At 35.5% G+C, this 27,241-nt stretch overlaps 1 protein-coding gene across 1 annotated transcript in view; it reads left to right on the top strand.

The window, feature by feature from the left end:
• Positions 1-27,241, top strand: part of macrod1 (mono-ADP ribosylhydrolase 1) — a 172,624-nt gene that overhangs the window by 135,676 nt on the left and 9,707 nt on the right. Inside the window, exons 6-8 of the mRNA XM_056471766.1 lie at positions 6,681-6,802; positions 14,833-14,863; positions 21,282-21,355. Coding sequence (XP_056327741.1) covers positions 6,681-6,802; positions 14,833-14,863; positions 21,282-21,355 — 227 coding nt within the window. The remainder of the gene's footprint in view (positions 1-6,680; positions 6,803-14,832; positions 14,864-21,281; positions 21,356-27,241) is intronic.

Below are 27,241 nucleotides of genomic sequence, written 5' to 3'. Positions count from 1 at the left end.
AGAAACATCTGGGGAAAATTTCATATTAACGACACCTTTAGAAACATGATTTCTGAGAAAATTATGATGTGTTCAGTGCTTATTTTCCTCATTGTATTTAAATAAAACCCCATTTATTTAAATGTAGATATAAATTTAATTGTACATATTATTATTATTATTATTATTATTATTATTATTATTATTATTATTATTATTATTATTATATACTTTAAATTTATTAAATATTTAGCAAATTAATGTTTTAGAATTTAGAAATATTTAGATTTAAATTGTACAATTTGATTTACTAATAATAATAATAATAATATGAATTATTATAATATTATTATTAAGTATTAGAATTACTTAAATAATTTTCCCTCATTTGTTGTGTCTGCTTAAATTGTTTTGTTATAATTAATTCACATGCAGTGACATGCTCAGTATGGTAAAAATAAAAATGTCAGATGAAGTTATCATATCGGTGTGGAAAATATTTCTTTTAGGCTCTAATTAAATGAAAAACAATCGTTATTCTTTGACAGACCGCAATTCAATTAAACATGAACTCTGAAATTTTAGATTTACAATAAAAAGTCTATTTTGGAATGCATGCAATCATTATCAATTACAATTTTCTGTTTGAACAGGAATAAGATATTATTTATTATAAAGCTTTGAGCTTTTTATTGTAATCTGTGTGAACATGCACCATGGAAACCGTAGAATCTGTCAACTATTACTACAGTCGATGTCATTGCAGTAAACACCGGTAACATGCCAATAAATAGTTTGTGAAATAAATACACAGTTTTAAGATGATTGCATATGAATTTCATTTGTAAGACTGCAATAACTATGGTATGAAACCATGGTTATAATTGTAAATGTGGGATAAAGAAAGACTAAATGTCCTCTCAGCTGCTGAAGACAGTTACTGTGAAAGACATTCGGATGTTGTGATAATATATCATCATATATATTCTCATGTCATCAGAGGACCCAAGCCAGTTATTTCTTTATGTCAGCCACACTGCATTACAAGGCCAAACTCTTACTGCTGATACTGATGACAGCACTATTAAAGTCATCATATGTGGTGTCTCATGGTGGCATGGTGGCTCAGTGGTTAGCACTGTTGCCTCACAGCAAGAAGGTCGCTGGTTTGACTCCAGGCTGGGTCAGTTGGCGTTTCTGTGTAGAGTTTGCATGTTCTCCCCATGTGGGTTTAATCCAGGTGATTCAGTTTCCCCCCAGTCCAAACACATGCGCTATACTGTAGGTGTATTGGGTAAACTAAATTGGCCATAGTGTGTGTGTGTGTGAAGGAAAGTGTATGGGTGTTTCCGAGTACTGAGTTGCAGCTGGAAGGGCATCCGCTGCATAAAAACATATGCCGGAAAAGTTGGCGGTTCATTCCGTTGTGGGGACCTCTGAAAAAAACAGTCTAAGACATAATACACATGCAATTTTTTTAAACTCTTTACATTTATAGCATTCAACATTGAGCTTTTTTGAGTGCCTTTGATATTGTGCCGTATTTGTATTTGAATTTTTGGTGTGAATGAGAACTTTTAAGTTAAAGACTCATATAATGGCTATTTTACACCCCCTTTTTTGTGAATAATCTTGTTGTTTTTGCTCCTTGGAAAAATCTATATTAAGAGTTTAAACTGATAAGGCTTTAAAAGCCGTGAAATTAAAATAAAACATTTAAGATGCTAGTTTTAAGGATATCTTTAAGCTAGTGTGCTCCAAAACAAATAAAAAAAAACTCTGGTTAGAATATAAAAAACTGATATAAAGATCCAAAGCTTGCAGTTTCTCACTTCTGCCTAAATAAGTTTTTGTTTTTTTTACGTCACCTCATACTTTAGTTTCTCATCAAAACTTGACCAATCAAATACTCTCTAGTATCTGACTTGCCCCGCCCCCATCAAGACGCTTCTCAAAAGGGAAATTACCAACCTGCGTCACACATGACGTCACACGGGTTCAACTGCGCATAGTGGTTGCAAAAAAAGACCGGTTGCAAACAAATTGTAAAATCTAAAGTCCAAAAATAGAAAACTTAAATTTCGACGATCGCGACTGCTGTAGTTATTCTAATTGAGTTTTTTTTTTTTGTGTTTATCTTCAGGAAATAACAGACAGCAATGATATCATGTTATCATAATGATATAATGTGGGAATAAGCTCATAACTACTGTGCATTTACATCGTGGCCATATTCATCTAAACACACTAAAACAACATTTGGGAGATTTTATATCTAATCAGCGAAGAGAAAGTGACACAAATTTTTACTTTCACTGCCTTCTGAATGACCCGAGGGTCCTTTCTGAATGAATAATGAAAATAAAAAGGGATATTGGACCTTTTTTTTAGCTAAGTTAAGGGAATTTGCACTAGTTAGCCAACGTTTTCTTTCCCAAACACTTGTTTTAGATGCCTCTCATTAAACTCAAGTTAATGAACTGATTGTTTCACTATATTAGACTTGTCACGATACAAATTTTCGGTACTGAAATTGAGGGAAAAAAAACGTCTATTTCCCATTACATTTAAGGCACTGTTGATGGCGTGTTTCAACACCACTGATTTGCCATTGTGTTCACGTGCTCAACAAAAATGACTGGGATTGGCTGTGAAGGTCATCAGTTCACCGCACTGATATTTACCGAGTGCAAACACAGACGAGCGATCTGCTGATGAATCGACTGATCTTCACGCTCCAGTGTCCGTGTATCGGTGTTTACAATCTGTGAAGAGCGGTGAACTGATGACCTTCACAGCCAATCACAGTTATGTCTGTTTAGCATGTGTGAATACTATGGCTAATCAGCGGCGTTTATGAGCGCGCTCAGCCGCGCTTAAATGTTAGCGGGAAATGGACGCATTTAAAACTTCAATACTGGGACAACACTATTACAGACAACACAAGGGTGTGCTACAGAGGACTGCAGTGTTTTATCGCTCAGCGGGTTACATAGGCTGAATCAGGGAAGCGTCCCCACGTGTTTACCTGCTGCCATGAACTGAAGTGTAGGAAGACACTTAAACGTATTACTCCTAAAGAGATTGTGCTTTTCTTTGATGCCTAATTTGCTTTTAATTGTTTAAATTAAACTTAACTGAATGATATTAAAGTGATGTTTTGCATTTTGAAATCGCGGCAACAGCTGGAGGTTTGTAGTACACAGCATGTTGTTGCAATGTTTACAGTGCTGATCCTATACTTCCGGGTTTCTTCCCACCTTCTGTTTTCGTTCTTGAAAATGGCGGCCGCATGAAATAAGCGTATTACAAAGCTTATTCCAACCCTCTAGACTTTTCTGACAGGGTATTCAAGTGTCAGATGTGAAAGTATGTTGTGGGACTGCTATATATGGGTTATTATTAGGTATTATATATATATATATTTTTATTAGTTTAAAAAAAATACATGACAGTTTAATATGAATATATTAAAACATAATTCTTTGTTGTAAAAAGTCATAATAATGACAACAAATACTAATTTGTGCATCATCTTACCTCCGTGTGCATTCATGCTGCCGTTGTGGCTGGTGTATTTTGGGAATTTTCGTACCCCTTGATTTTGAGTGTGATCTTAAAAAGGGCTATCAAGCACATTCCCTTAGCCCTACGAGAATTGGAACACCCATACCCCTTCACGTGAACGTGGGTAGGGGAAAGGGCTAAGGGGTAGAATTGGGATTGGGCCTATTGACCTTATTCTTCAATGCGGAAGTGTGCGCGTTTTTGCGATTGTTTTAGAACTTCCGATTCAGTTGTCTATGAGAGAAATGACTAGGAATAATAAACGGCAAAAAACGGTCAAACTACTTACTCTATAAATAGGTGTTTGCATGACAATACAGACAAAGTAAATTAATATAATAAGAAAATATCACTTTGCAACACCAAGCAGCAAAACTAGCTGTTTTTAACGTTTAAAAATGAATGGAAGTGATTGAGACCGAACGTTTCGAGCCAAAATGATTCAAATGGCTGCGCCCACTCATACGCGGAGAATAAGGTGAATATAAAACATCTGGAGCTGAAACATCACAGATACATTCTCAACTTTTATTGCGCTTTGAAAAATTGGTATAATGGAATTGAGTTTACCATCTTTTAAAGGTATCTGTTTAAACATTTACAGTATAGGAACCCATGATTTTTACAATGCAGAAAACACACTGATTGTTGTGAATGAATAGCTAAGAAGTTGTGCTGTATACATAATCAATTCGGTGTCTGGATTGTTGTCTGTGAATATTAAACCACAGGAGGCTATTTACAAATTCTTCACGTGTACTGCATATCTGTGTGAATAAATAGAGTTTATTATACACATACTGATGAGTGTGACAGTCATGGTGTTCAGACTGCTGCTGTCTTACTGTTTGAGGACAAAACCATAAGAACTTTATTTCCAGAGCTGATTGACAAACCATCAAATGAAAAGTCTGACTATAGCTTTAGTTTTGAGTTTTTTTGCAATATTGCAATAATTTCAGAATTTGTTCATATATAAATATATAATGCTTTAATTTTATATGTGTACACCCATTGTGATTCTCACATTAAATTGTAAAATACTGTTGAAGTGACGTTATGATTAGATCTGGAAATAAAGTTCTGTATACATACAGTGCATCTGGAAAGTATTGATAGCGCTTCACTTTTTCCACATTTTGTTATGTTACAGCCTTATTCCAAAATGGATTAATTTATTTATTTCCTTAAAACTCTACAAACAATACCCCATAATGTAAATGTGAACAAAATATTTTTTTTTTATTTGTTGCAAATTTATTTTTAAAAATATCTGAAAAAACATGTACAGAAGTATCACAGCCTTTGCTCAGTACTTTGTTGATGCACCTTTGGCAGCAATTACAGTCTCATGTCTTTTTGATTATGATGCCACAAGCTTGGCACACCTGTCTTTGGGAATTTTTGCCCATTCCTGTTTGCAGTACCTCTCAAGTTCTATCAGGTTGGATGGGAAGCGACAGTGTTTTTCAGATCTCTCCAGAGATGTTCAATAGGATTTAGGTCTGGGCTCTGGCTGGGCCACTCAAGAACATTCACCAAGTTGTTGTGAAGCTACTCCATTGATATTTTGGCTGTGTGCTTTGGGTCATTGTCCTGCTGAAAGATGAACCGTCGCCCCTGTCTGAGGTCAATAGCACTCTGAAGCAGGTTTTCATTCAGGATGTCTCTGTACATTGCTGCATTCATCTTTTCCTCTATCCTGACTAGTCTTCCAGTTCCTGCTCTCATGCTTTACTATAGAGATGGTGTTAGCCTGGTGATGAGCAGTGCCTGGTTTTCTCCAAACATAACGCCTGACATTAACTCCAAAGTGTTCAATTTTAGTCTCATCAGACCAGAGAGTTTGGTTTCTTATGGTCTGAGAGTCCTTCAGATGCCTTTTGGCAAATTCCATGCGGGGAGAGGCTTCCGTCTGGCAACTCTACCATACAGGCCTGATTGGTGGATTGCTGCACAGATGGTTGTCCTTCTGTAAGTTTCTCCTCTCTCAACAGAAGAACACTGGAGCTCAGACAGAGTGACCATCGGGTTATTGATCACCTCCCTGACTAAGACCCTTCTCCCCCGATCACTCAGTTTAGATGGCTGGCCAGCTCTGGGGAGAGTCCTGGTGGTTCCAAACATCTTCCACTTATGGATGATGGAGGCCATTGTGCTCATTGGAACTTTCAGAGCAGCAGAAGTTTTTCTGTAACCTTCCTCAGCCTTGTGCCTCGACAATCCTGTCTCAGAGGTCTACAGGCATTTCCTTTGTCTTCATGCTTGGTTTGTGCTTTGACATGCACTGTCAACCCTGGGACCTTATATAGACAGGTGTATGCCTTTTCAAATCATGTCCAATCACCTGAATTGACCACAGATGAAATTCAATTAAGCTGCTGAAACATCTTAAGAATGATCAGTGGAAACAGAATGTACCTGAGCTCAATTTAGAGCTTCACGTCAAAGGCTGTCAGTACTGATGTACATTTATTTTTAATAAATTTACAACAATTTCAAAAACTCTTTTTTTCACATTGTCATTATGGACTACTGTGTGTAGAGTTTTAAGGAAATAAATTAATTTAATCCATTTTGGAATAAGGCTGTAACATAACAAAATGTGGAAAAAGTGAAGCGCTATCAATACTTTCGAATGCACTGTATATTTGATTGTCTACAGAACAAATCACTGTTATACAATGACTTGCCTATTTACCATAACTTGCCTAATTCACCTAAGTAGCCTAGTTGAGTTTTTAAATTGCACTTTAAGCTGAATACTAGTATCTTGAAAAATATTCAGTAAAATATTATGTACTGTCATCATGGCAAAGATAAAATAAATCAGTTATTAGAGATTAGACATTAAAACTATAGTGTTTAGAAATGTTTAGAAAAACTCTTTCCGTTAAACAGAAATTGGGGAAAAAAATTATACAGGGGGCTAATAATTCAACAGGGCTAATAATTCTGACTTCAACTGCATATATATGTATTTTCTGTGACAGCATTATAAATGTGTTTACTGTCTTTTATTCATCAGCTTTTCACTGCTGAATAGAAGTATATGCTTTGCTGAAGTTATCAAAGCCATTCAAATATTTTGTATGACTGAGTTCTGCCTTTGTCTTTCTCTCTCTGCTCCACAGATGTTATTCACACCGTGGGGCCGATAGTCCATGATTCAGTGGGAGAGAGAGAAGAAGAAGCGCTGAGAAACTGTTATTATAACTGTCTGCACACAGCAACTAAACACCACCTGCGGACTGTGGTGAGGGTCTCTCTCTCTCTCTCTCTCTCTCTTTCTCTCTCACACAATCACAACAGAGTCAGACTTCATAGTTTGTCTGTGATAGAGCTTTCAATGCAGTTTTAAAATGGCCATGACATCAAATCAAAGTTAGTAATTTGACATTTAAGAAATCTGTTTCTGTTAAAAATATCCTGCAATTTTCAACGCTTTAAAAATTCTCATTTCAAACAAAGCATGGTAACATGTTATTTTAAGGTGTCCTTGTTACACATTTCATTTACTTACTAAGTAATTACAAATGTGCATAATTAACTAACCCTAACTCTTCTGGTTCTAACCATGTATAAGTGCATGCAATTAATTTATATTATTCAGTAGCTAAATTGATAGTTACACTGTAACAATGACACCTTAAAATAAAGTAGCCCAAAAGTATTTATGTAATAGAGCTGTAAAAAAGGGTTTGTTTGCCAATGAGGTGTCAAATGATGTCACAGTGGAATATAAACTCCGCCTCCAGAGGATAGGAAATTGCCCACTGTTATTCAGGCAGTCATTGATGGACACTTTCTGACAAAAGTAATAGAACCAATTATAATCCCTGCTGTCATTTACAGTGCAGGTGTATACAGATGCACATTGAGTTTCTGATGTTCTCCATGCACCGACAAGAGTAAAAGAACTTTTGCTTTGATTTATCCAGATTAAACAGCTCATTTGCATCTCTATCTAGACTTCAGGATGATTTCAGTATCAGGAAGAAATGAATGGTCTATTTTTATTTGAATGTAGACACATAAATGAGAGAAAATCTTGTTTCGTTTACTTGAATAGTATTGACAATATTATTCAGTAAATAATTTCATACTTCATCTGTAAATTATGGCTAGGGCCAGCCCGAATCTGTGGACAAAATAAAAAGTGGATTTATGCAGAATGATTTAGGAGTATTGTGAATAAAAACTTAATATATGAAATATAAAATATAATACATTTATAACTTTTTATTTAATGTTTACATTGCATATCCAGTTAGATCCACTTAATTGGTAAATAAAGGAAGTCTCTTATATAATATAATAAGAAAATATTACTTTACAAACTGTATTTTGAATAAATCTTATTTACATTTTCATATTTGTCATTAATATTACAGAATTGTATTTAAAAACTGAATAAACATAAATGTACACACATTTTTATATGGATAATGGTGTCAAAACATCACTGTGATAAAATTGTGGGGGTATTGATGCTCTTTACATTGCAGCGATGTCCGCCAATCAAAATACTGACAAGCTTTAGATGTCCCGCCACCTTAAAATCAGTCCTCTTTGCATAGAGATTTAGGTTGAAAATAATAAATTTTTTGCAAATATTTATGTGTTTTTTAGGTGTGTATAGTTAAAAACACTGTGTTTTAACATTTTAAGTTGACCTCAAGATACAAATTAAAATGATAAAATGTCCATGTCATGCCCCCTTTAATGGTGCACTGCAATCTCGACCCCACCTTGCTGCAAATCAAGCATCAGCCAATGAAAATCCTGACAAGCTTTGAAGGCCCCGTCCCTTAAAATCAGTCCTTTTCTCATAGAGGGTTGAGATGGGGGTTGAAGATTTTTTTTCTTTTGCATATATTTTTTTAGTTTTATTTCTTTTGCATTAAGTTTGTTGTGTGTGCTTATGTAAAAAGCTATATTTTAACAATTTAGGTTAACCTCGAGGTACAAATTAAAATTATAAAATATCCATGTCATGCCCCCTTTAATGTTCCACCACAGTCTCAAACCCGCCGTGCTGCATAGTAAACTTCAGTCAATCAAAATATCGACAAGCTTTGAAGACCCCACCCCTTAAAATCACACCTTTTCTCATAAAGGGTTGGGATGAGGGTTGAAAGTAGTTTTTTTTTTTTGCATATGTTTGTTTTTGGGGGGTTTTTTGTGTGTAAAAAGCTATATTTTAACATTTTAAGTTAACCTTGAGGTGCATATTAAAATTTAACAAATAATCATGTCATGCCCCCTTTAATGGTGCACTGCAATCTCAAACATTTCGTTCTGCATATCAAATGTCAGCTAATCAAAATACTGACGAGCTTTGAAGGCCCCGCCCCTTAAAGTCAGTCATTTTCTCATATGGAATTGAAAGTAATTTTTTCTTTTTTTGCATTTATTTATGTATTTTTTTTAGTGTAAAAAGCTATATTTTTAGCATTTAAGTTAACCTTGAGGTACATAATATAATTCAACAATATTCATGTCATGTCCCCTCTAATGGAGCACCGCAGTCTCGAACCCGCCGTGCTGCATATCAAACGTCTGCCAATTAAAATCCTGACAAGCTTTGAAGGCCCCGCCCCTTAAAATCAGTCCTTTTCTTGTAGAGGGTTGAGATGGGGGTTGAAAATATATTTTTTTGCATAAAAATTTTTTTTCGTGTGTGTGTGTGTGTAAAAAGCTATATTTTAACTATTTAAGTTAACCTCGAGATACAAATTAAAATGATAAAATATCCATGTCATTTCCCCTTTAATGGTGCGCTGCAATCTCGAACCCGCCGTGCTGCATATCTAACGTCAGCCAATTACAATACTGACAAGCTTTGAGGCCCCGGCGCTTAAAATCAGTCCTTTTCTCATAGAATATCCGGATGAGGGTTGAAAATATATATATTTTTTACTTATTTATGTTTTTGTCCATGTATGTGTAAAAAACGATGTTTTAACATTTTAAGTTAACCTCAAGGTACAAATTATAATTCAAAAATATCCGTGTGATGGCCCCTTTTAGTGCACCACAATCTTGAACCCGCTGTGCTGCATATCAAACGTACGCAAAGTACTGACGAGCTTTGAAGGCTCCACCCCTTAAAATCAGTCCTTTTCTCATAGAGAGCCAGGATGGGGTTTAAAATAATTGTTTTTTGTATATATTTATTTATTTTTTGTGTGTGTACGTGTAAAAAGCTATATTTAAAGCATTTAAATTAACCTGAAGATACATATTTAAATTAAAAATATCCATCTCATGCCCCCTTTAATGGTGCACTGCAATCTCGAACCCGCCGTGCTGCATATAAACTCAGGAACATATAGTTACCATGTTAAACTCTCACCCTGCATCATTCATATCATACAGCATACGAATGAAAGCGCCAGCAGTTCAGTCATAACTCGCACTCCGCTGGCGCCCTAACACTTTTTATATGAATCTACTAAAACAGTTGAGAGCCGTTTCAGCTTTATTTCTTTCACCGATTGATTTATTGCAGGCGGGTTACTGCGTGTGTAAAAGATTTTAACACAGTGCACCAGCAAAGATAAAAATACACACAGACATGGTTAGGATCTATGTGGAATCATAATGACTGACGGGGACTTTCTGTTTAGCTTTACTTGGTGTTTACAGTAAAATAAACGACTGAGTGTATTTAATAACTGAGCGTAGTTTTATTAGGAAGAGTTCTCATCTAAAAATGAAAGTCTCCTTCATTTATTCAGTCTCAAGCTCCTTTCGTGCAAAAATAAAACTGGGGTCAAAACTTTTTTTTATTTGTTTTGACTGGGGAAAGAGTGGGGAAATAGTGAGAAAAAAAGTAAATGTTTTTAAGTACAAAAATTAATTTCTTATAAGCTGATTTGTAATCATACAATTAAGAAAATATTGGTTGTTTTTCTCAGGGTCTCCATGGGGTCTTAAAATGTCTTAAATGTCAAAAACCAAAAAAATGCCTTAAAGTCTTAAATGCACTTCATATTGTGTTGTAAGTCTTAAATCATTTTAAAATTAGGGATGCCAATATATCGGCTGCCATATCGATATCGGCCGATAAATGCTCTTTTTATTGTTATCGTTATTGGTCCGATATCAAAATTAGGTCAGTATCTTTAAGTTGATAAATTACGTAATTGTACAGAACTGCCTGCCTCATGGACTCAAAGTTAGGGGGGGGGGGGATGTTGGGGGTTTAACTTAATTGTTTTATGTTCAATCAACTTAAATTTATAAAAAAAATTATTATTAACTTAATCCATTTGTGTTGGGACAACATGAAGGGATTGTGGAACCCAGCATTTTTTACATGCGTGGGTCAGACTTGTTCAGACTTGTCCAGTGCACTGATAACGATGCTTTTCTCGCATTGTTTATTGACAGCAAGAACGTACATAGAAGCGTTGTCTGATTGACAAGCAGCACCTCTGTGTTCACAAGAATCTAAAACGCCAAATGGGACGAATTTATGCTGCATTTTCTAAAGTAAAACATACTATGTGTATTTAGCTTTTTGCTTGTACAGTGGCTCTGAACTGTCCAAACAGCTCTCAAAACTCTCTTTTGGCTCTTTGGACATGATATATTTGCATATTGTCACACGTTTTATTCAAGAACAGTTGAGCTGGTTTCAGTTCATAGTTTTATCATTTTCATTTTATTTAAAATATATTTGTTTAACTTGTTTGTTAATTAAATCCCATTTTGCTATTATTTTCATGCAACAGTCAAGTTGCATGCTAATTTGCTACTGTATGCGAAGAAAAGGAGATTATTTTTGGCATGCTGATCGTGAATCTATCTATATAATCACATTGCAATTTTGAAATTGTTGCTTTTTTTTGCTTTGAGTAGGCTATTCCAAGATCAGTTCAAACTTTTGTGAAGTTTTTAACATAAAATCAGTTGTTCACTGTACAAAAATCTACAATGTTGAAATATTTATATTCATCAGCTATAGTCTGTAGCCTCCAAATCTTAACAGTTATCGGTTATCGATATCAAAAAATTCATTTCTGTACATCCCTAGTCTTAATTTTCCTATATGTCCAAGTAAAGCTACCCAATCTGGCCATCATCTAATCATCTATAATCCATCTCAAAACTTCTTTTTGTTATATTTAAGTTTTTTATTGCAAAGAGGGTCAATTCACAGCAGCTTTTACAGCAAATTATCCAAAATAAATTCCTGAATCAGGTAATGAAAACTAAACAACACATCCCTTTACATGATCTTCCATTAATACAAAAACTATTTACTGAAGTAACTGGGCGATTCGAAAAAAAAATCCTGTTTAGCCCTGTGAAAGTCTAAATTTCATTCAAAATGGTCTTAAGGGGTCTTAAAAAGTCTTCAATTTGTTTTGAAGAAACCTTCTGAAACCCTGCTTTTATAATTTTAGATTTTTTTTGTAAAGCAAAATCTGTTGACATATGCAGAATGACTTTGGGAGAATCATAACTAATAACTTAATATATGAAATACAAAATAATACTTTTTAAACTTTTAGTTAATGTTTACGTTGGAAATCCATTTAGATCCACTTAATTGGTAAACAAAGCAATTCTCTTACAGTAAATAATATATCTACTACAAGACTGAAAATAATACTTTACATCTGTAGTCTAAATAAATCTTGTTCACATTTTCATATTTGTCAGTAGAATTACTGAAATTAATTAAAAAAACTGAATAAATATAAATGTACTTCCTCAGGGTCTCTGTGGGGTCTCAAAGTCTTTCAAAAACTTGAAAATTAAAAAAAAAAAATGTATTAATTGAAATAATGTGTGTAGGTCTTAAATCATTTTAAACAGGTCTTAATTTCCCTATGACCAAGTAAAGCTGTCCAATTAGGCCAATAGCCAATCACCTATAATCCATTTCAAACTTATATATTTACGTTTTTAATGCAAAGAGTTACAATTCAAAACAGCTGTTAGTCTTTTTACAGCAAAATCTCCAAAAAAAATTCCTGAATCAGGGAAAGAAAACTAAAGCAACACATCCCTTTACATGATTTTTAATTAATACAAAAGCTATTTACTGAAGTAACCGAACCATTAGAAAAAATCCTAAGTGTTAAGCACTGTTTAAGTCGAAAATTTCATTCATAATGGTCTTAAAAAGGTCTTCAATTTGATTTGAAGAAACCTGCAGAAACCCTGCTTCCTGTGAAAGTTTCATTTTTTTTTTAATATTTCCCAGGTGTCGTTTAACAGAGGGAATATTTTTGACACATATTTAAGCATAATAGTTTTATTAACTAATTTCTAATAACTCATTTCTTATATTTATCTTTTATCCATGCTGACAGTACAGAATATTGTTCTAGTGATTTAGCAAGATACTTGTATTCAGATTAGTGCAAATTAAAGGCTTATCTTTTTAATTAGGCAAAACAATCCAGAAAAAAAATGACATTAGCAGTTTTTTTTCTTACATTATTATTATTGCAACAAAAATAAAAGAAAAAAAGAACTAAGACTTTCTTCAGAATACTATGAACAGTGTGCTTGCTCCATTAAACATCAGTATATTTGAAATATAATTTAAAAAAATCACAGGAGGACTAATTATTTTGTCTTATCTATTAGTTTTTGTATACTTCTGATACAATTTGATACCTTTATTTATGTACAATTTTAACAAACACTCCCTGACAAAAGACTTGCCGCCTATCCAAGTTTTAGGAACAACAAATACTAACTTGACTTCTAGTTGATCTTTTGCTTATTTTACCAAAATAAAATATGATCATGCCTTGATTTTTTTATGATTTAAATAGGACATTTTGGTCTGACTTAGACCAAAGTTTTGTCACTTAACAGAAATAATGTCCAGTATAGAATATAAAGTCATGGTGCAGTGGAAAAATAATGAATATTGTGTATGACTCCCATGAGCTTGGAGGACTGCATCCATACATCTTTGCAATGACTCAAATCACTCATTAATAAAGTCATCTGGTATGGCAAAGAAAGCGTTCTTGCAGGACTCCCAGAGTTCATCAAGATTCTTTGGAATTATCTTCAATGCCTCCTCCTCCGTCTTACCCCAGACATGCTCAATAATGTTCATGTCTGGTGACTAGGTTGGCCAATCCTGGAGCACCTTGACCTTCTTTACTTTCAGGAACTTTGATGTGGAGAATGAAATATGAGAAGGAGTGCTATCCTGCTGAAGAATTTGCCCTCTCCTGTGGTTTGTAATGTAACGGGCAGCACAAATGTCTTGATACCTCAGGCTGTTGATGTTGCCATCCACTCTGCATGATTTTTCCTTTACGAAACTTGACTGATTTCTGAGAGAATCTTGAGTCTCTGCGGGTTCCAATAGGTCTTCTGCAGTATTTGTGATGATTGGGATGCAGTTCAACAGTTGATTCATCAGAAAAATCGACCTCTGCCACTTTTCACATGATCAACTAGAACTCAAGTTATTATGTGTTGCTCTTACAACTGGGATTGACTTTTGTCAGTAGTGTACTTCAGTTTAAGTTAACATTTTGGGTTATGTTACCTAAAGTATAAAGTTTTTTTTGTCCTAAATACTTTTAAAAAACTTGATTTAATAGTTTTAATTAACAATACTTATCTTTTAAAACCTGTATAACTTTTCCAAGGAACACAAAAGGTGTTGTGCTTAATGCTCTGCCTTCAGAATAAGACCATAAGGACGTTGAGCTCAAAAATGAGAGTTATGTAAAGGTATATTTGAATTATTAGTCCTGTCCTGAAAGCTGCAGAACAGAATGAAGTGAACATGAAGGCCTTAGTTCATTATTCTCCTCTAAAAAGGCTTCAGGACTTTCAGAGTAGCTCGTTTTGTCTTCCTCCGAATAAAGAAAGTCATTCAAGCTTTTGGATGAACATGAGTGTGAGTAAATGGCAGAATTTTTTATTTCCTTAATTGATTTCAAAGTGCCATCCAAACGTGCTGCGCTTTAAGAGCAGCAACAATTGCCTGCGACTCAGTACATTCATTTTCAAGCAAACCCTTTGTTTTGAAGGCCCTTAATCCTGGGCTGCAAGTGGCTCATTGTCATTAATAATGGATTGTATGTTAATAGGTTGTAATTAATCAATTTACATTTTTGTAAAAGCTGTTTTTGTTGTGGTTTTGTGCTAATAGGGCCAAAAATAAGTGCCTTAATTTCTTTTATTATAACACAAGGCGTAGACTTTATAGATGAGAGAACAATTCTTCACACTTCTAATTATATTTCTCTTTTATTTGTTGTTGTTGTTGTTGTTGTTGTTGTCGTCTAGGCTTTTCCCTGCATCTCTACTGGAGTTTACGGTGGGTGGAAATTAAATCGCTTTTTTCCCCCTTTCCCTACACAATCAATGTTTATTTTTCATATTTAATTGTTTTGTCTTGCATCAATTATTTATATGTCCTTTGTGCTCATAGACTTTAAATGAGTGTGTGCAATTGATTACAGGTTGACTGATTTAAAGTTTTCAATAGACTCATTTATTATTAAAACCATACAATCATTCATTAGCTGCATTTATGAGCCTACATGATGCTCTATCTAACATAATCAATGCTGCGTTTCTCAACCTCTGTTGTAATGTGACCTCTGCGTTCTTATTTGTGTGTTTAAATCTATTATTTTCTTGCATTGTTTTATTTCAGTTAGTAATTACAGTACTTAAACTTAAGGATTTTGTTTCGGTTAATTAGTAATTAATAATTATGCTTTATTTTTAATGGCATTTTTAATTACATTCTATATTAGTTACTGTATTGTCATTTTTATTTCAGTTTAGCCATTGTCATTTTTTAAGAATTGAAACCTATTTCATTCAATTAGTTTGATTAGATTTTGGTGTATGTTTGGTTGCGTTTTAGGGTGCTTTCACGTCTGTGGTTCGGTTCATTTGTCCGAACTAAGGGCAACAAATTATACATTATACTATTTTCTGCCATATTTTGGGTCACACACTGATTGCTTTGGTCCAAACCAGTTGAAAAGAACTAAATACAGTCATGTGACACAATCCACATCACTCATTGACCAGATGTTATTGAACGTATTTCCTAAACTGTTTTTCAATTGGTCAGAATTAACATGCGGGAAAATGTCAATGGAGATCCCGCAAGTAAGCAAATCGGCAGACACAAAAGGCCGCTTTTTAAAATGGAGGAATGACTGCGCTGAACGACTGTATCCCTGGTCATCGTATACCGCATAGTTCATATACATCACTTTAGATAAAGTATACATTTCGAGAATGAAGCGTGGCTGAGGCTGGAAAATAATGTTCATCGCAAGTCAGGTTCAGGAGGCGGCGTGAATTCATTTCGCTAAACTGCGACATGGTCATCTTCCGGAAATATTACTAACAATCCGTCAGGTAATGTTTCTCTCTCTCTCTGTCTCTCTCTCTCGCTCTCTCTCTCTGTCTCTCTCTCTCTCTCTCTCTCTCTCTCTCTCTCTCTCTGTTTAAAATTGTTTTCTGTGAGCTTCTGGAGTAAGGCCTACAGGTCCTTGGCCCTGGAGCAGTTCGCTTGTGGTGAGAACATGATCTAAATGAACCGCACCAAGAGAGAAAACTAACTCTAGTGCGATTCAACCGAACTAAATAAGACAGGTGTGAAAATATCCTTAGGCTACAGTTCTTGCTATTAACAAACCATTAATTAGGACGCATGCCTTGATCCTTGTGTATTGTTCAAACTGACTACCCTTTCGTTATGTTTAGGGCTGTTTTTGCCCCATTGACTTCCATTATAACCACATTTTTTATATTGCAAAGCCATGACAGCAAATAATCATGCACATTCTTTATTGTTGGTGGTTTTCCCTGTTGGTAAGATGTACAGTAAAATGTGTATTTTTTACTGTTGATCATCAGTTGGCAACAATAATCCTTAAGATAGGCCTGTGCAAAAAGTTTCCACCTTTTTAATGGAGTTCTATGGAGCATAACAACAAATTACAGTGTGCGAACATAAATACACTTACTGTGTTTACTATGTTCTGAGAGCTGGGTTGCTTATTTTGATTTTCTCAGACATAAGTTAAGTGCGGAAAGGTCTCTTTCTCTCTCTCTCACACGCACGCACGCACGCACGCACGCACGCACGCACGCACGCACGCACGCACACACACACACACACACACACACACACACACACACACACACACACACACACACACACACACACACACACAAACACACACACATTATACTCAGTATAAATCCATATAAAGGCCAGAAACTATGCTTTTTTTGCACTGCATCTGACCAACTGATTAGTAGCAAAATTTAGAAATGTTACCTCTTCCCAACAGGAAAAACCACCAACAATAATGCATGATTATTTGGTGCCATGGCTTTGCAATGAAAAAATGTGGTTTATAATAAAAGTCAATAAGGCAAAAACAGCCATTAACATAATGAAAGGGGAATCAACTTGAACAATACACAAGGGTAATGCAAAAGTCATAATAAATGGTTTGTTAATAGCAAGAATTGTGGCTTAAAATGCAACCAAACACACAACAAAGATCTGAAATGGGAACTAGGTTTAAATTCCTTATAAAAATAAGGACCTCAGCTCTTAGAACATAGTAAACACAGTAAGTGAATTTATGCACACACACACTATAATCTGCTTTTTTACTCCATAGAACTCCATATAAATGGCAGAAACATTTTTGCACAGGCCTATCTAAAGGATTAATGCTGCCAACTGATGATCAACAGTAAACATGGCAAACCTCTTCCCAACAGGGAAAACCACCAACAATCAGGAATGCATGATTATTTGGTGTCAAGATAATGCAATCAAAAAAATCTGGTTATAATGGAAGTCAGTGGGGCAAAAACAGCCCTGAACATAACGAAAGGGGAGTCAACTTGAACAGTACACAAGGATCAATGCAAAAGACCTAATAAATGGTTTGTTAATAGCAAGAATTGTAGCTTAAAATGCAACAAAACATACACCAAAATCTGAAATGGGAACTTGACAAATGAATGAAATGTTAAAAGCTGAAAATAGTAATAGTATAAATTACTTATAGTATAAATAAGTACGCACAGTACGAAACACAGTTAGGTCCATACATATTGGGACATTGACGCAATTCAAACATTTTTAGCTCTATACACCAACACAATGGATTTAAATTAAATGAACAAGATGTGCTTTACGTGCAGACTGTCATTTTCCCTTCAGTTTTGTCTTCAGCAAGTGAAATGCATGCTCAATCGAATTCAGGTCAGGTGATTGGTCATTGACTTGGCCATTGCATAACATTCCACTTCTTTCCCTTCAAAAACTCTTTGGTTGCTTTTGCTGTATGCTTTTTGTCATTCTCCATCTGCACTGAGAAGCACCGTCCAATGAGTTCTGAAGCATTTGGCTTATAATGAGCAAAAGTTAGTGTCTGAAACACTTCAGAATTCATCCTGCTGCTTTTCTCAGCAGTCGCATCATCAAGAAATACAAGAGAATCAGTTCCATTGACAGCCATACATACCCACACCATGTCACTACTACCACCATGCTTCACTGCTTAGGATCGTGAGCAGTTTTTTTACTTCTCCATACTCTTCTCCTCCCATCACTCTGATAGAAGTTGCTCTTGATCTCATCTGTCCATATGATCTTGTTCCAGCACTGTGAAGGCTTTTTTAGAACTCTAATCTGGCCTTCCTGTTTTTGAGACTCACCAATGGTTTACATCTTGTGGTGAACCCTTTGTATTTGCTTTGGTGAAGTCTTCTCTTAATAGTTAACTCTGACACACATACACCTACCTCCTGGAGAGTGTTCTTGATCTGGCCAAGTGTTGTGAAGGGTGTTTTCTTCACCAGGGAAAGAATTCTTTAGTTCTCCTCCACAGTTATTTCCATGGTCTTCCGGGTCTTTTGGTGTTGCTGACCTCACTGGTTCATTAATTCTTTTTAAGAATGCTCCAAACAGTTGTTTTGGCCATGCTTGATGTTTTTGCTATCTCTCTGATGGGTTTGTTTTGTTTTTTCAGCCTAATGACGGCTTGCTTGACTGATAATGACAGCTCTTTGGATCTCATCTTGAGAGTTGACAGTAACATATTTCAAATGCAAATAACCCACTTGAAATGAACTCTGGACCTTTTATCTGCTCATTGTTATTGGTATAATGAGGGAATAACACACACCTGGCCATGAAGTAGCTTAGAAGCCAATTGCTCAATTACTTTTGGACCCTTAACTAGTGGGAAGCATATTTGCAAAATGTTGTAATTCCTATACTGTTCACCTGATTTGAATGTAAAACCCTTAAATTAAAGCTGACAGCCTGCAGTTAAAGCACACTTGTTTATTTCATTTCAAATCCATTGTGTTAATGTATAGAGCCAAAAATGTTAGAATTGTGTCTATGTCCCAATATTTATGGACCTAACTGTATTTTTTATGCTCTAACCTAATATACGAGCCTCAGCCATGATGTGACCTTCGTTTTCATGTTTGTGTATTTCTTAAATTGTGTTTATGCAGTAGGAGCCTGGTTTGAGGAATTCTGGGTGCGGAGATCACTTGCAGAAGTATGAGGGATTTTCAGATTAAGGCTGGGATTAGACGAGAGATTAGGAGCGAGAGGATGTCACTGTGATTATAATCCCTCTTCTTAGCTATACGTGTCGAGATTAAACTCAAAAATGAACCAAGCAAACAGATTCAGATGGAAAACAACCACTGCCAGGGGTTCCTTCTTAAGTGTTCATGTTGAAAATATGGGCCAAAAGTGCTGACAAGGTGTGAATGTGTGGATGTCTGTCATCTCTCATTTAATCATACAAATTACGTCACTACAATTCTTGTTATTTATAATGATTGGGGGTAGTTTTGCTTTGTTGCATTTACTTTAAGGCTGTCGGTTTAATGCATTAATTACATTTGATTTATTATGAGATAAAACAGCACAAGGTAACACTTTAGTTTTACATTTTTAATGTATGGACTGGAGTTAATATAGTCAATTATGCTTAATTACATGCTAAATAAATCATTCAAGATTTACATATATAATTACATGGTAGCAAGAAAAGCATGGAAAAAACATGGATGTGATGGCCGTGGGCAGTTTACTGAATGCAGAAATTTATGCTGTAAAATGTTTGGGTTTTTTGTAAATAATATTTTTTAAATGGCCAAAAAAGACATTTTATAAATAAAAATTCATATATTTTTCTTTTATGACAAAAATCCCTAGAAGATTTTGTTACATCAATACATTTAGCAAATTTACTACAGTGTGTATATAAAACAACATAGGCTTATTCTGAAAAGCCTATATACATTTCTCGAGATCGCGAATTATGTAGCCAGAAGTACTAATGGCTGCATTTTGTCTTTAATAGCTTGCCATGTAAGATGGCAGACTTGAGACGCAAAGATGAGTTGACCACAATGACGGGGTTCCAGTCCAGCGTAGAACATTTTCAGTAAGCGGTTAAGACAAAAAGAATTAAATAAGATAAACAAGTAAATATACAAACAAGTGCATAACAGGGTGAGAATGTGGTAAAATCTGAAAACATGGTAAAAATCAGACGAGGGCTTTTTTTTCTGGTTTTCTTTTTAAAACTGTTGGTTGGGTTTAGGGAAGGAGGAGGGTGGGTCAATCGATTGGTCAGTCGACAACGGCGTCTGGTGGATTTACGCAAGAGCAGCAGGGACGAATGTCACTCACGAGAGATCTGAAAAAGCAAACACGTCGACCTCTGGTGGATTCGCGAATATAAAAACTAGAAGAAAAAAAAACGTAGCCCCTGGGGCATATTTGGTGCTCTCCAGTAGTGTACATAGGGGTAAAATTTTTAGAACTAGCCTGGGTTGATATAAAATCTAAATTTTTGATTAGTAATATGCATTGCGTAGGACTTAATTAGGTCAATCTGTGCTTTTGAAAACACCATCAGTTGGATTTAGGGAAGAAGGAAGGTGGGTTAGTCAATTGGTCAGTCAGTCAGTCTACAGCTGCCTCTGGTGGATTTACATGAGAAGAGCAGGCACGAATGGCACTCGCGAGAGAAATTTGAGATCTCTGGTGGATTTGCGAAAACAAAAACTTAAAAAAAAAATGTAGCTCCTGGGACGTATTTACGCTCTCCAGAAATATATATAGGAGTACGTAATCAGAGTAAGCCTGAAATTTACAAGCAATTTATTGTGTTATGAAAATTTTAATATAATTAATTTCATAATGTTAGTAAGGTCAACATTAACATTCATGCTTTCATCTGCTACAATAACGTAAAGTTCCTTTCTTAATTTGGATGCATTTAGTTGTAATTATTGTCATTTATCAATCAGCACAATGTAATGTAATTAAAGTAATCGCAATCTAAACATTATTTTGTTTTTGTATTCAAAATCTGACACTGTAATCAATAAAATTAAATGAAATGAAGATTGAGCAGTTTAACAAAAACAATAAATAAATAAATCTACTTAAATTCCATGTTTTATTCAGTTTATTTCTTGCTATTTTCGTTTGATCAACAAAATAAATCTATAAAAACACTAATCTCTCAATGTTTGTAATAGGAGATCAATGTAATGTCTTCAAATTATCTGCAGTGAAGTCAGCATATTATTTTTTTTAAGTCAGCATATTGTATGTTCCAGTTCAGAGCACTAAAGTGTAAACATGAATGTTTTGTGTGTGTTTGCGCACATTTGTGTGTCTTGTATGTGTGTGTGTTTTACAGGATACCCACCTGATCAAGCAGTCGAAGTTGCCCTGAGAACAGTGAGAGAATACCTGGAGCAAAACCCAGAGAAGGTGTGTGTGTGCGTGTATGTGTATGTGTGTGTATATGTGTGTCATTTCCCTACTGGTGTTCTTTTTTTGCCATTGTTGTTATTGTTCAACGAGGAACACGCCGTGGCAAACAGATGGTGGATGCATAGGGACTTACTTTTCTGAGTCAGCATGCAAACACACTCACACACACACACACACACACACACACACACACACAAACACACACAGATAACCTCACAGTTTTAATTGGTTCCTAACGGAGCTTGTATAGGCTTCGCAGAGCAGTACAAATACAAAAAAACACTCCAGAAATGCATTGACACTCTCTCTGGCCTCTGTGAGTTAATGTGAGTCCAGAGTAAATTTACCAGGAAATGAGCCATCAGGATGTCTTTGACACAACTTTTACTGCAGCCAGTTTCTCATTCTTCCGCTTCTCCCTGGGCTTCTGTCGACTATGGAGTCAATCTAGGGCAATATATACTATACGTTTTGCAAACAAAAAATAAAGTATTGAGCAAAAAATAAATAAATAAATGCAAATCTCCAAAAAGCCAAAAATAAATTTTTGAGAAATAAAAATTATTTTTGCTAACAAGAATAAAGAACTGCAAAGGGAAAATTAAGTTTTGAGAAATAAAAAAAAAAATTGCAAAAAAAAAAAGAACTGCAATTAAAATGCAGCAGTACAAAAAAAAAACTAAAATATTTGCAATAAAAAAAAAAAAAAAAAAAAAATATATATATATATATATATATATATATATATATATATATATATATATATATTTGCAAAACATTTTTTATAGCATTTCCTTTACAAAACTTGTCCAGTCAATTGCAATGCTCATTTTGATTTGCTTTTTAGTTTTCACTTTACACTTCGTTTCTGCGTGTTTCACTTGACACTTTGACAAGGGGGCGGAGTCAATGGAACTTGGGCGTTTACGATAAGCGTAACCGTAAATGCTCAAGTTTCAATTGACTGGACAAGTTGTCCGCTGTCGGCAGGAGGATTTTCCCCTCGGGATACTAACAACAGGCGCTATGTCATAATCTCTCCTCTACAAGCTCCTGATTGGTTAACGTGGCACGAATGTCCGCTGAAGTTTTTCAACTCAAGCATTTTGCGCGATACGAGCACGTCAATCGTGCAAAACACTCAACTCGCGTCGCTTCATTCGCGCAAATTGCATCATTCGCGCCACCTCATTCATGCGTATCACACCGCTGCATGTTTTTTCACGTCTTTGCGTTGACTTAACATGTAAATCACTCGCGCTTGACGCTTCTTCTGCATCTGGTGTGAATGCAGCATAAAATAATAAGTGCACTTTAAATACCCAGATGATGCACTTATTCAACTGGTAATATGAAGTGTGGAATGATGGACACTTCACGCACTCAACGACCGCAGCTTTGGTCATGTAGCGGAAGGGGTGGAGCTATCGGGCAAATATTGTTTTTCTACGAAGTGATTATAGCGCCTCCCGATGGTGGATGCGGTTATACTCATGGCTGGTATTATTTGGTAGTTTGGTCATTTATTTGGCAACTGTCAAACATCATCTGGGAAATGATTTGAATTTCCACTAAAAAAACATTAGTGTTACATTTGGGACGACACTACATGCATATCCTGTGCTGTTGAGTGTGTAAATGCATAAGTGTATAGTGTGCCATTTGTGACACAGCTATGGTTTATTATCGACTTCTATAAATGCCTCTTTTTTGGGGTAAAAGCGAAAAAGCACTGCTTTTGTGTGTCTCTCTATAAATTGAAATGAGCTGCTGCTTCATGCTCCGCCTTTCTACAAGAGGGAGGAGCCTTTTAGTGCTTTTGAATGATTAATGCAAAGAAATGTTTGTATTTACATTATATGTGTGTGTGTGTGTACTGTGTATATTTATTTTGTATATATAAACACACACACGTATATGCTTAAAAATAATTTAATATGTAAATATTTAATATTTATATAAGCATTTTCTATACACAAATGTACTATAGTATATTGTAAATATACATATATTAATTATGTACAAATATAACATATGTATATAATAATTATTCTCAAAATACATATTTCTAAAGGTGCTGTTGACTTCGAATTTCCACTGGATAGTGATAACAACCAAAGAAATCCATATATGCAAAGAAAACAAATCTGATTAGTTTACAAATGTTTACATTGTTTACAGATGTGTGTAATAAATGAAATGACAAAGGGAAAAAGTATTGAACACGTGAAGAAAGGGAGGTGTAGAAACAGTGAAAAACAATCTGTCAATAGTCTTTTACCAACTCTCTGCCCTTCGTCATTGTAAATGAATATTAGCTGCTTCAGTCCAACATCTACATTAGCTTAGCAGGATGATGAAGATGAAACCAGGGTGGACATTTCAGCAAGACAATGATCCAAAACACAGCCGAGGAAACTCTCAGATGCTTTTAGAGAAAGGAAATCAAGCTGTAGAATGGCTCAGCCAATCACCTGACTTAAATCCAATAGAAAATACAAAATAAAGCTCAGATTTGATGACGAGACCCACAGAACCATCAAGATTTTTACACTCTGTTGAAGTCTGTGAAAAACTCACACCTGAGCAATGCATGTGACTTCATTCTCCATATGAGAGGTGTCTGTAATCTGTGTCTTTTAAAAAGCCTTTTATATATAAGTATTAAATACATTTCAGTTGTTCAGCACTTTTTCCTCGTGTCATTGCATTGTTATTACACAGAACTCATTTTTTAAGTTTGTTTTCTTTTGTTTTATTTTTATGTTTGTATTGTTTGGGTTTTTACCAAAATCGGGATTAATTCCATGTCAACGGCTCCTTTAGAAATATTATTCCCAGGAAAACACATGACATGTTCAATACTTATTTTCCCCACTGTATATATACAGTAAATATATATATTAAACAAGTAATATCTGTATGCATTTTTAAGCCATATTAGTTTAGTTAGTGTTAAAAAAGCACAGTGTTTCAGTATCTGTCAACTGAACGCGACCTCTCTTATTCTTCTGCGTGACCACAGGAAAATTAATATTCATTAATACAGCAAAAACTCTTTCATCTTTAGTTCATCTTTAGTTTTAATTATTCATTCAGTCATTTATTTTCCTTCAGCTTAGTACCTTTAATCATCAGGGACTACACAGCGGAATGAACCACCAACTTATCCATCATATATTTTACACAGCGGATGCCCTTCCAGCTGCAACCCAGTACTAGGAAACACCCATACACACTCATTAACACACACACACATAGACTACGGCCAATTTAGTTTATTCAACTGTGGGGGAAACTGGAGCACCAGGAGGAAACCTACGCCAACACGGGGAGAACATGCAAACTCCACACAGAAATGCCAATTGGCCCAGCTGGGACTCGAACCAGTGACCTTCTTGCTGTGAGGCGACAGTGCTAACCACTGAGCCACCATATCCTCTCTTAAATATATCAATAAATAAATGTAATGGTTTCTTAAAGCTTGTTGGATAAATAATTATTTAGCTGTAGACTGAAACATCAGCATATGATGATCAGATGCAGAACTTAAGACTTAAGATTACATTAAGATTCAGTGCAATAAAACCGCTTCTCTACAAGACTCAAAAAGTTACAAAATATCTAAATATGTCTGTGTGTTTTAATAATGAATGTGAACGTGTAACAAAAACATACAGACACTGGCTGTTTCTCATTCTGAATGGCTCAACTTTATCCCTTCTAAGGGTTTACCCTCAGCAGTGAGCACTTCACATGGATGAAGGGTTTTAGGGAACAAATAAAACTTGTCTATTCCTTTCCGAAGGGGCCAGTTTTGAGTGCTTTGGTTTTTGTAGTGACCCTTCAGGCATGATTGTTCACTCTGAAGTGCTCTTTGGAGACGGGATCATCATTTGTAATGCAGCACAAAGGTCAGATGGAATCAGGCTCCGCCCCCACATCACTGTGATTGGCCGATTAGCTTGTGATAATGCTCATCTGTCATGGTTGTAGCCAGTCTGCAAATCGACCTGAATGCATCAAGCTGGTGGAAATGGACAGACTAATTAATTACAGCAACTGTGATTAATTAATGAATTGAACAGCTCACCCACTCGGACAAAACCACTCACGTCTGAATAAAAATGAACTGGAAATGATTTAACTAAACACTCACTTAAATTAATTCCACGTCTTAACATGCAGTTTGTATACTGTTTTTTTGTTGTTTTTTTTGCAAAGTTAATTTATTTTAACACAAAAATAGAGTATTGCATGAAGCTTTTGAGGAAAATGTCTTATTTGGATCCTCAGAATGACATTTGATTTGATAAATCATGATTAATCTTTGCACAGCACTAGGGTCGGATCGATAGACGATGCCATCGTCCATCGCCGATGGCCGATAGACATCACAATGCTGAGCCGGCATCGCAATCCTCCGCCCCAACCCAATTGCAGCAGCAACACTGTCACAAAAAATACACCGTTAAGCCCCGTTTACACTAATACGTTGTAAAATGGCATTTTAGAACAAAAACGATCCACGTCCACACTAGTGTTTCATCTAGCATTTCTGAACAGCCACACTATACCGCTGAAAACGCAGATCACGTGACCACACACATACACTCTGTCATGCGCTGCAGCGAACACGTGCGTCTGAGCTCCAGCAGTCTTGGGTGTTTAGAGCACAAAACCCCAGAGAGCAGTGCACGTCGGACAGTTTATCAAGGATGTACTGCTGGATGGCGTCTCACTATAGTTGTTAAACGGGATATTTAATTAATCTTGTCTCTATCTAATGACTCTTCTGTCTTTTGAATCTATCAAGTAACGTGTCACAGCATCAGTACTTTGTTTCAATCTTTCAGTTTCATGCTTGTACTCAGTAATTTTAGCCAAAACCTCAGATACTGTTGGTTGATTTCTGTTGGTTGTGCACCTTTTTACCAACCAAGTTTTTCAACGCCATTATAACGACAGAGATCACTCTGACTATTCATGCCAGAGTGCCGTGGAAAAAGTGATTGACAGGTGGTCATTTGTGTGTAACTTCTCTTTATTTATTTATGATTTGGTTGTGGGTAAAACAAAGACCATGCAGGTCAGGTAGTAGAAACGGAAACTACAAATAATTAATTAGTTATGGATTAATTAATTGTTCACAAATAATTAATTCACCGCCGCCAATGATGGCGATGCCATCGTCCATCACGATGTTTAACATTAGACATCGTACAATGCCAAATTGGTCGACATCGCCCAACCCTATACAGCACTAGTCATTTTATCATTTGTCATTTTATGTGGGGGGAAAGATAGCAAAGGAAATATCTTTCATGTTATTCGGTTGTATGCAAATAATTCTGCATTAATATAACCAAACAAAGGCATTTTAGGGCATTGTTTTCTTTTATAATGCTTTGCCATCTTCTATACCCACATAAACAAATGAAAAACAACTTTATTTTACGAGAGAGAACTTTGATTTATTTTATCCTTTAGCTATTAACAGGATACTGTATAGCTTTAGAAGGGTGTACTACATACAACATTATATTAGTATCACCAAGATAATATTGACGTTGTATTAATAGCTTAAATAATAAGATGGTGGTTCAAGTCGGCTGGGTCAGTTGGCATTTGTGTGAAGTTTGCATCTGCTGCATAAAACATATGCTGGAATAGTTGGCAGTTCATTCCGCTGTGATGACCTCTGAAATAGACACTAAGCCGAAGGAAAATTAAATGAAATAATTGCTAAAAGGTTGCACTGAAGCAAGAAGGTCGCTGGTTCGAGTCCCAGCTGGGCCAGGTGACATTTCTGTATAGAGTTTACATGCTCTCCCCGTGTTGGTGTGGGTTTCCTCCGGGTGCTCCGGTTTCCCCCACAGTCCA

The sequence above is a fragment of the Danio aesculapii genome, chromosome 14, assembly GCF_903798145.1.
Source record: "Danio aesculapii chromosome 14, fDanAes4.1, whole genome shotgun sequence".
NCBI classification, from domain to species: Eukaryota; Metazoa; Chordata; class Actinopteri; order Cypriniformes; family Danionidae; genus Danio; species Danio aesculapii.
This window is presented reverse-complemented; position numbering and strand designations above follow the sequence as displayed.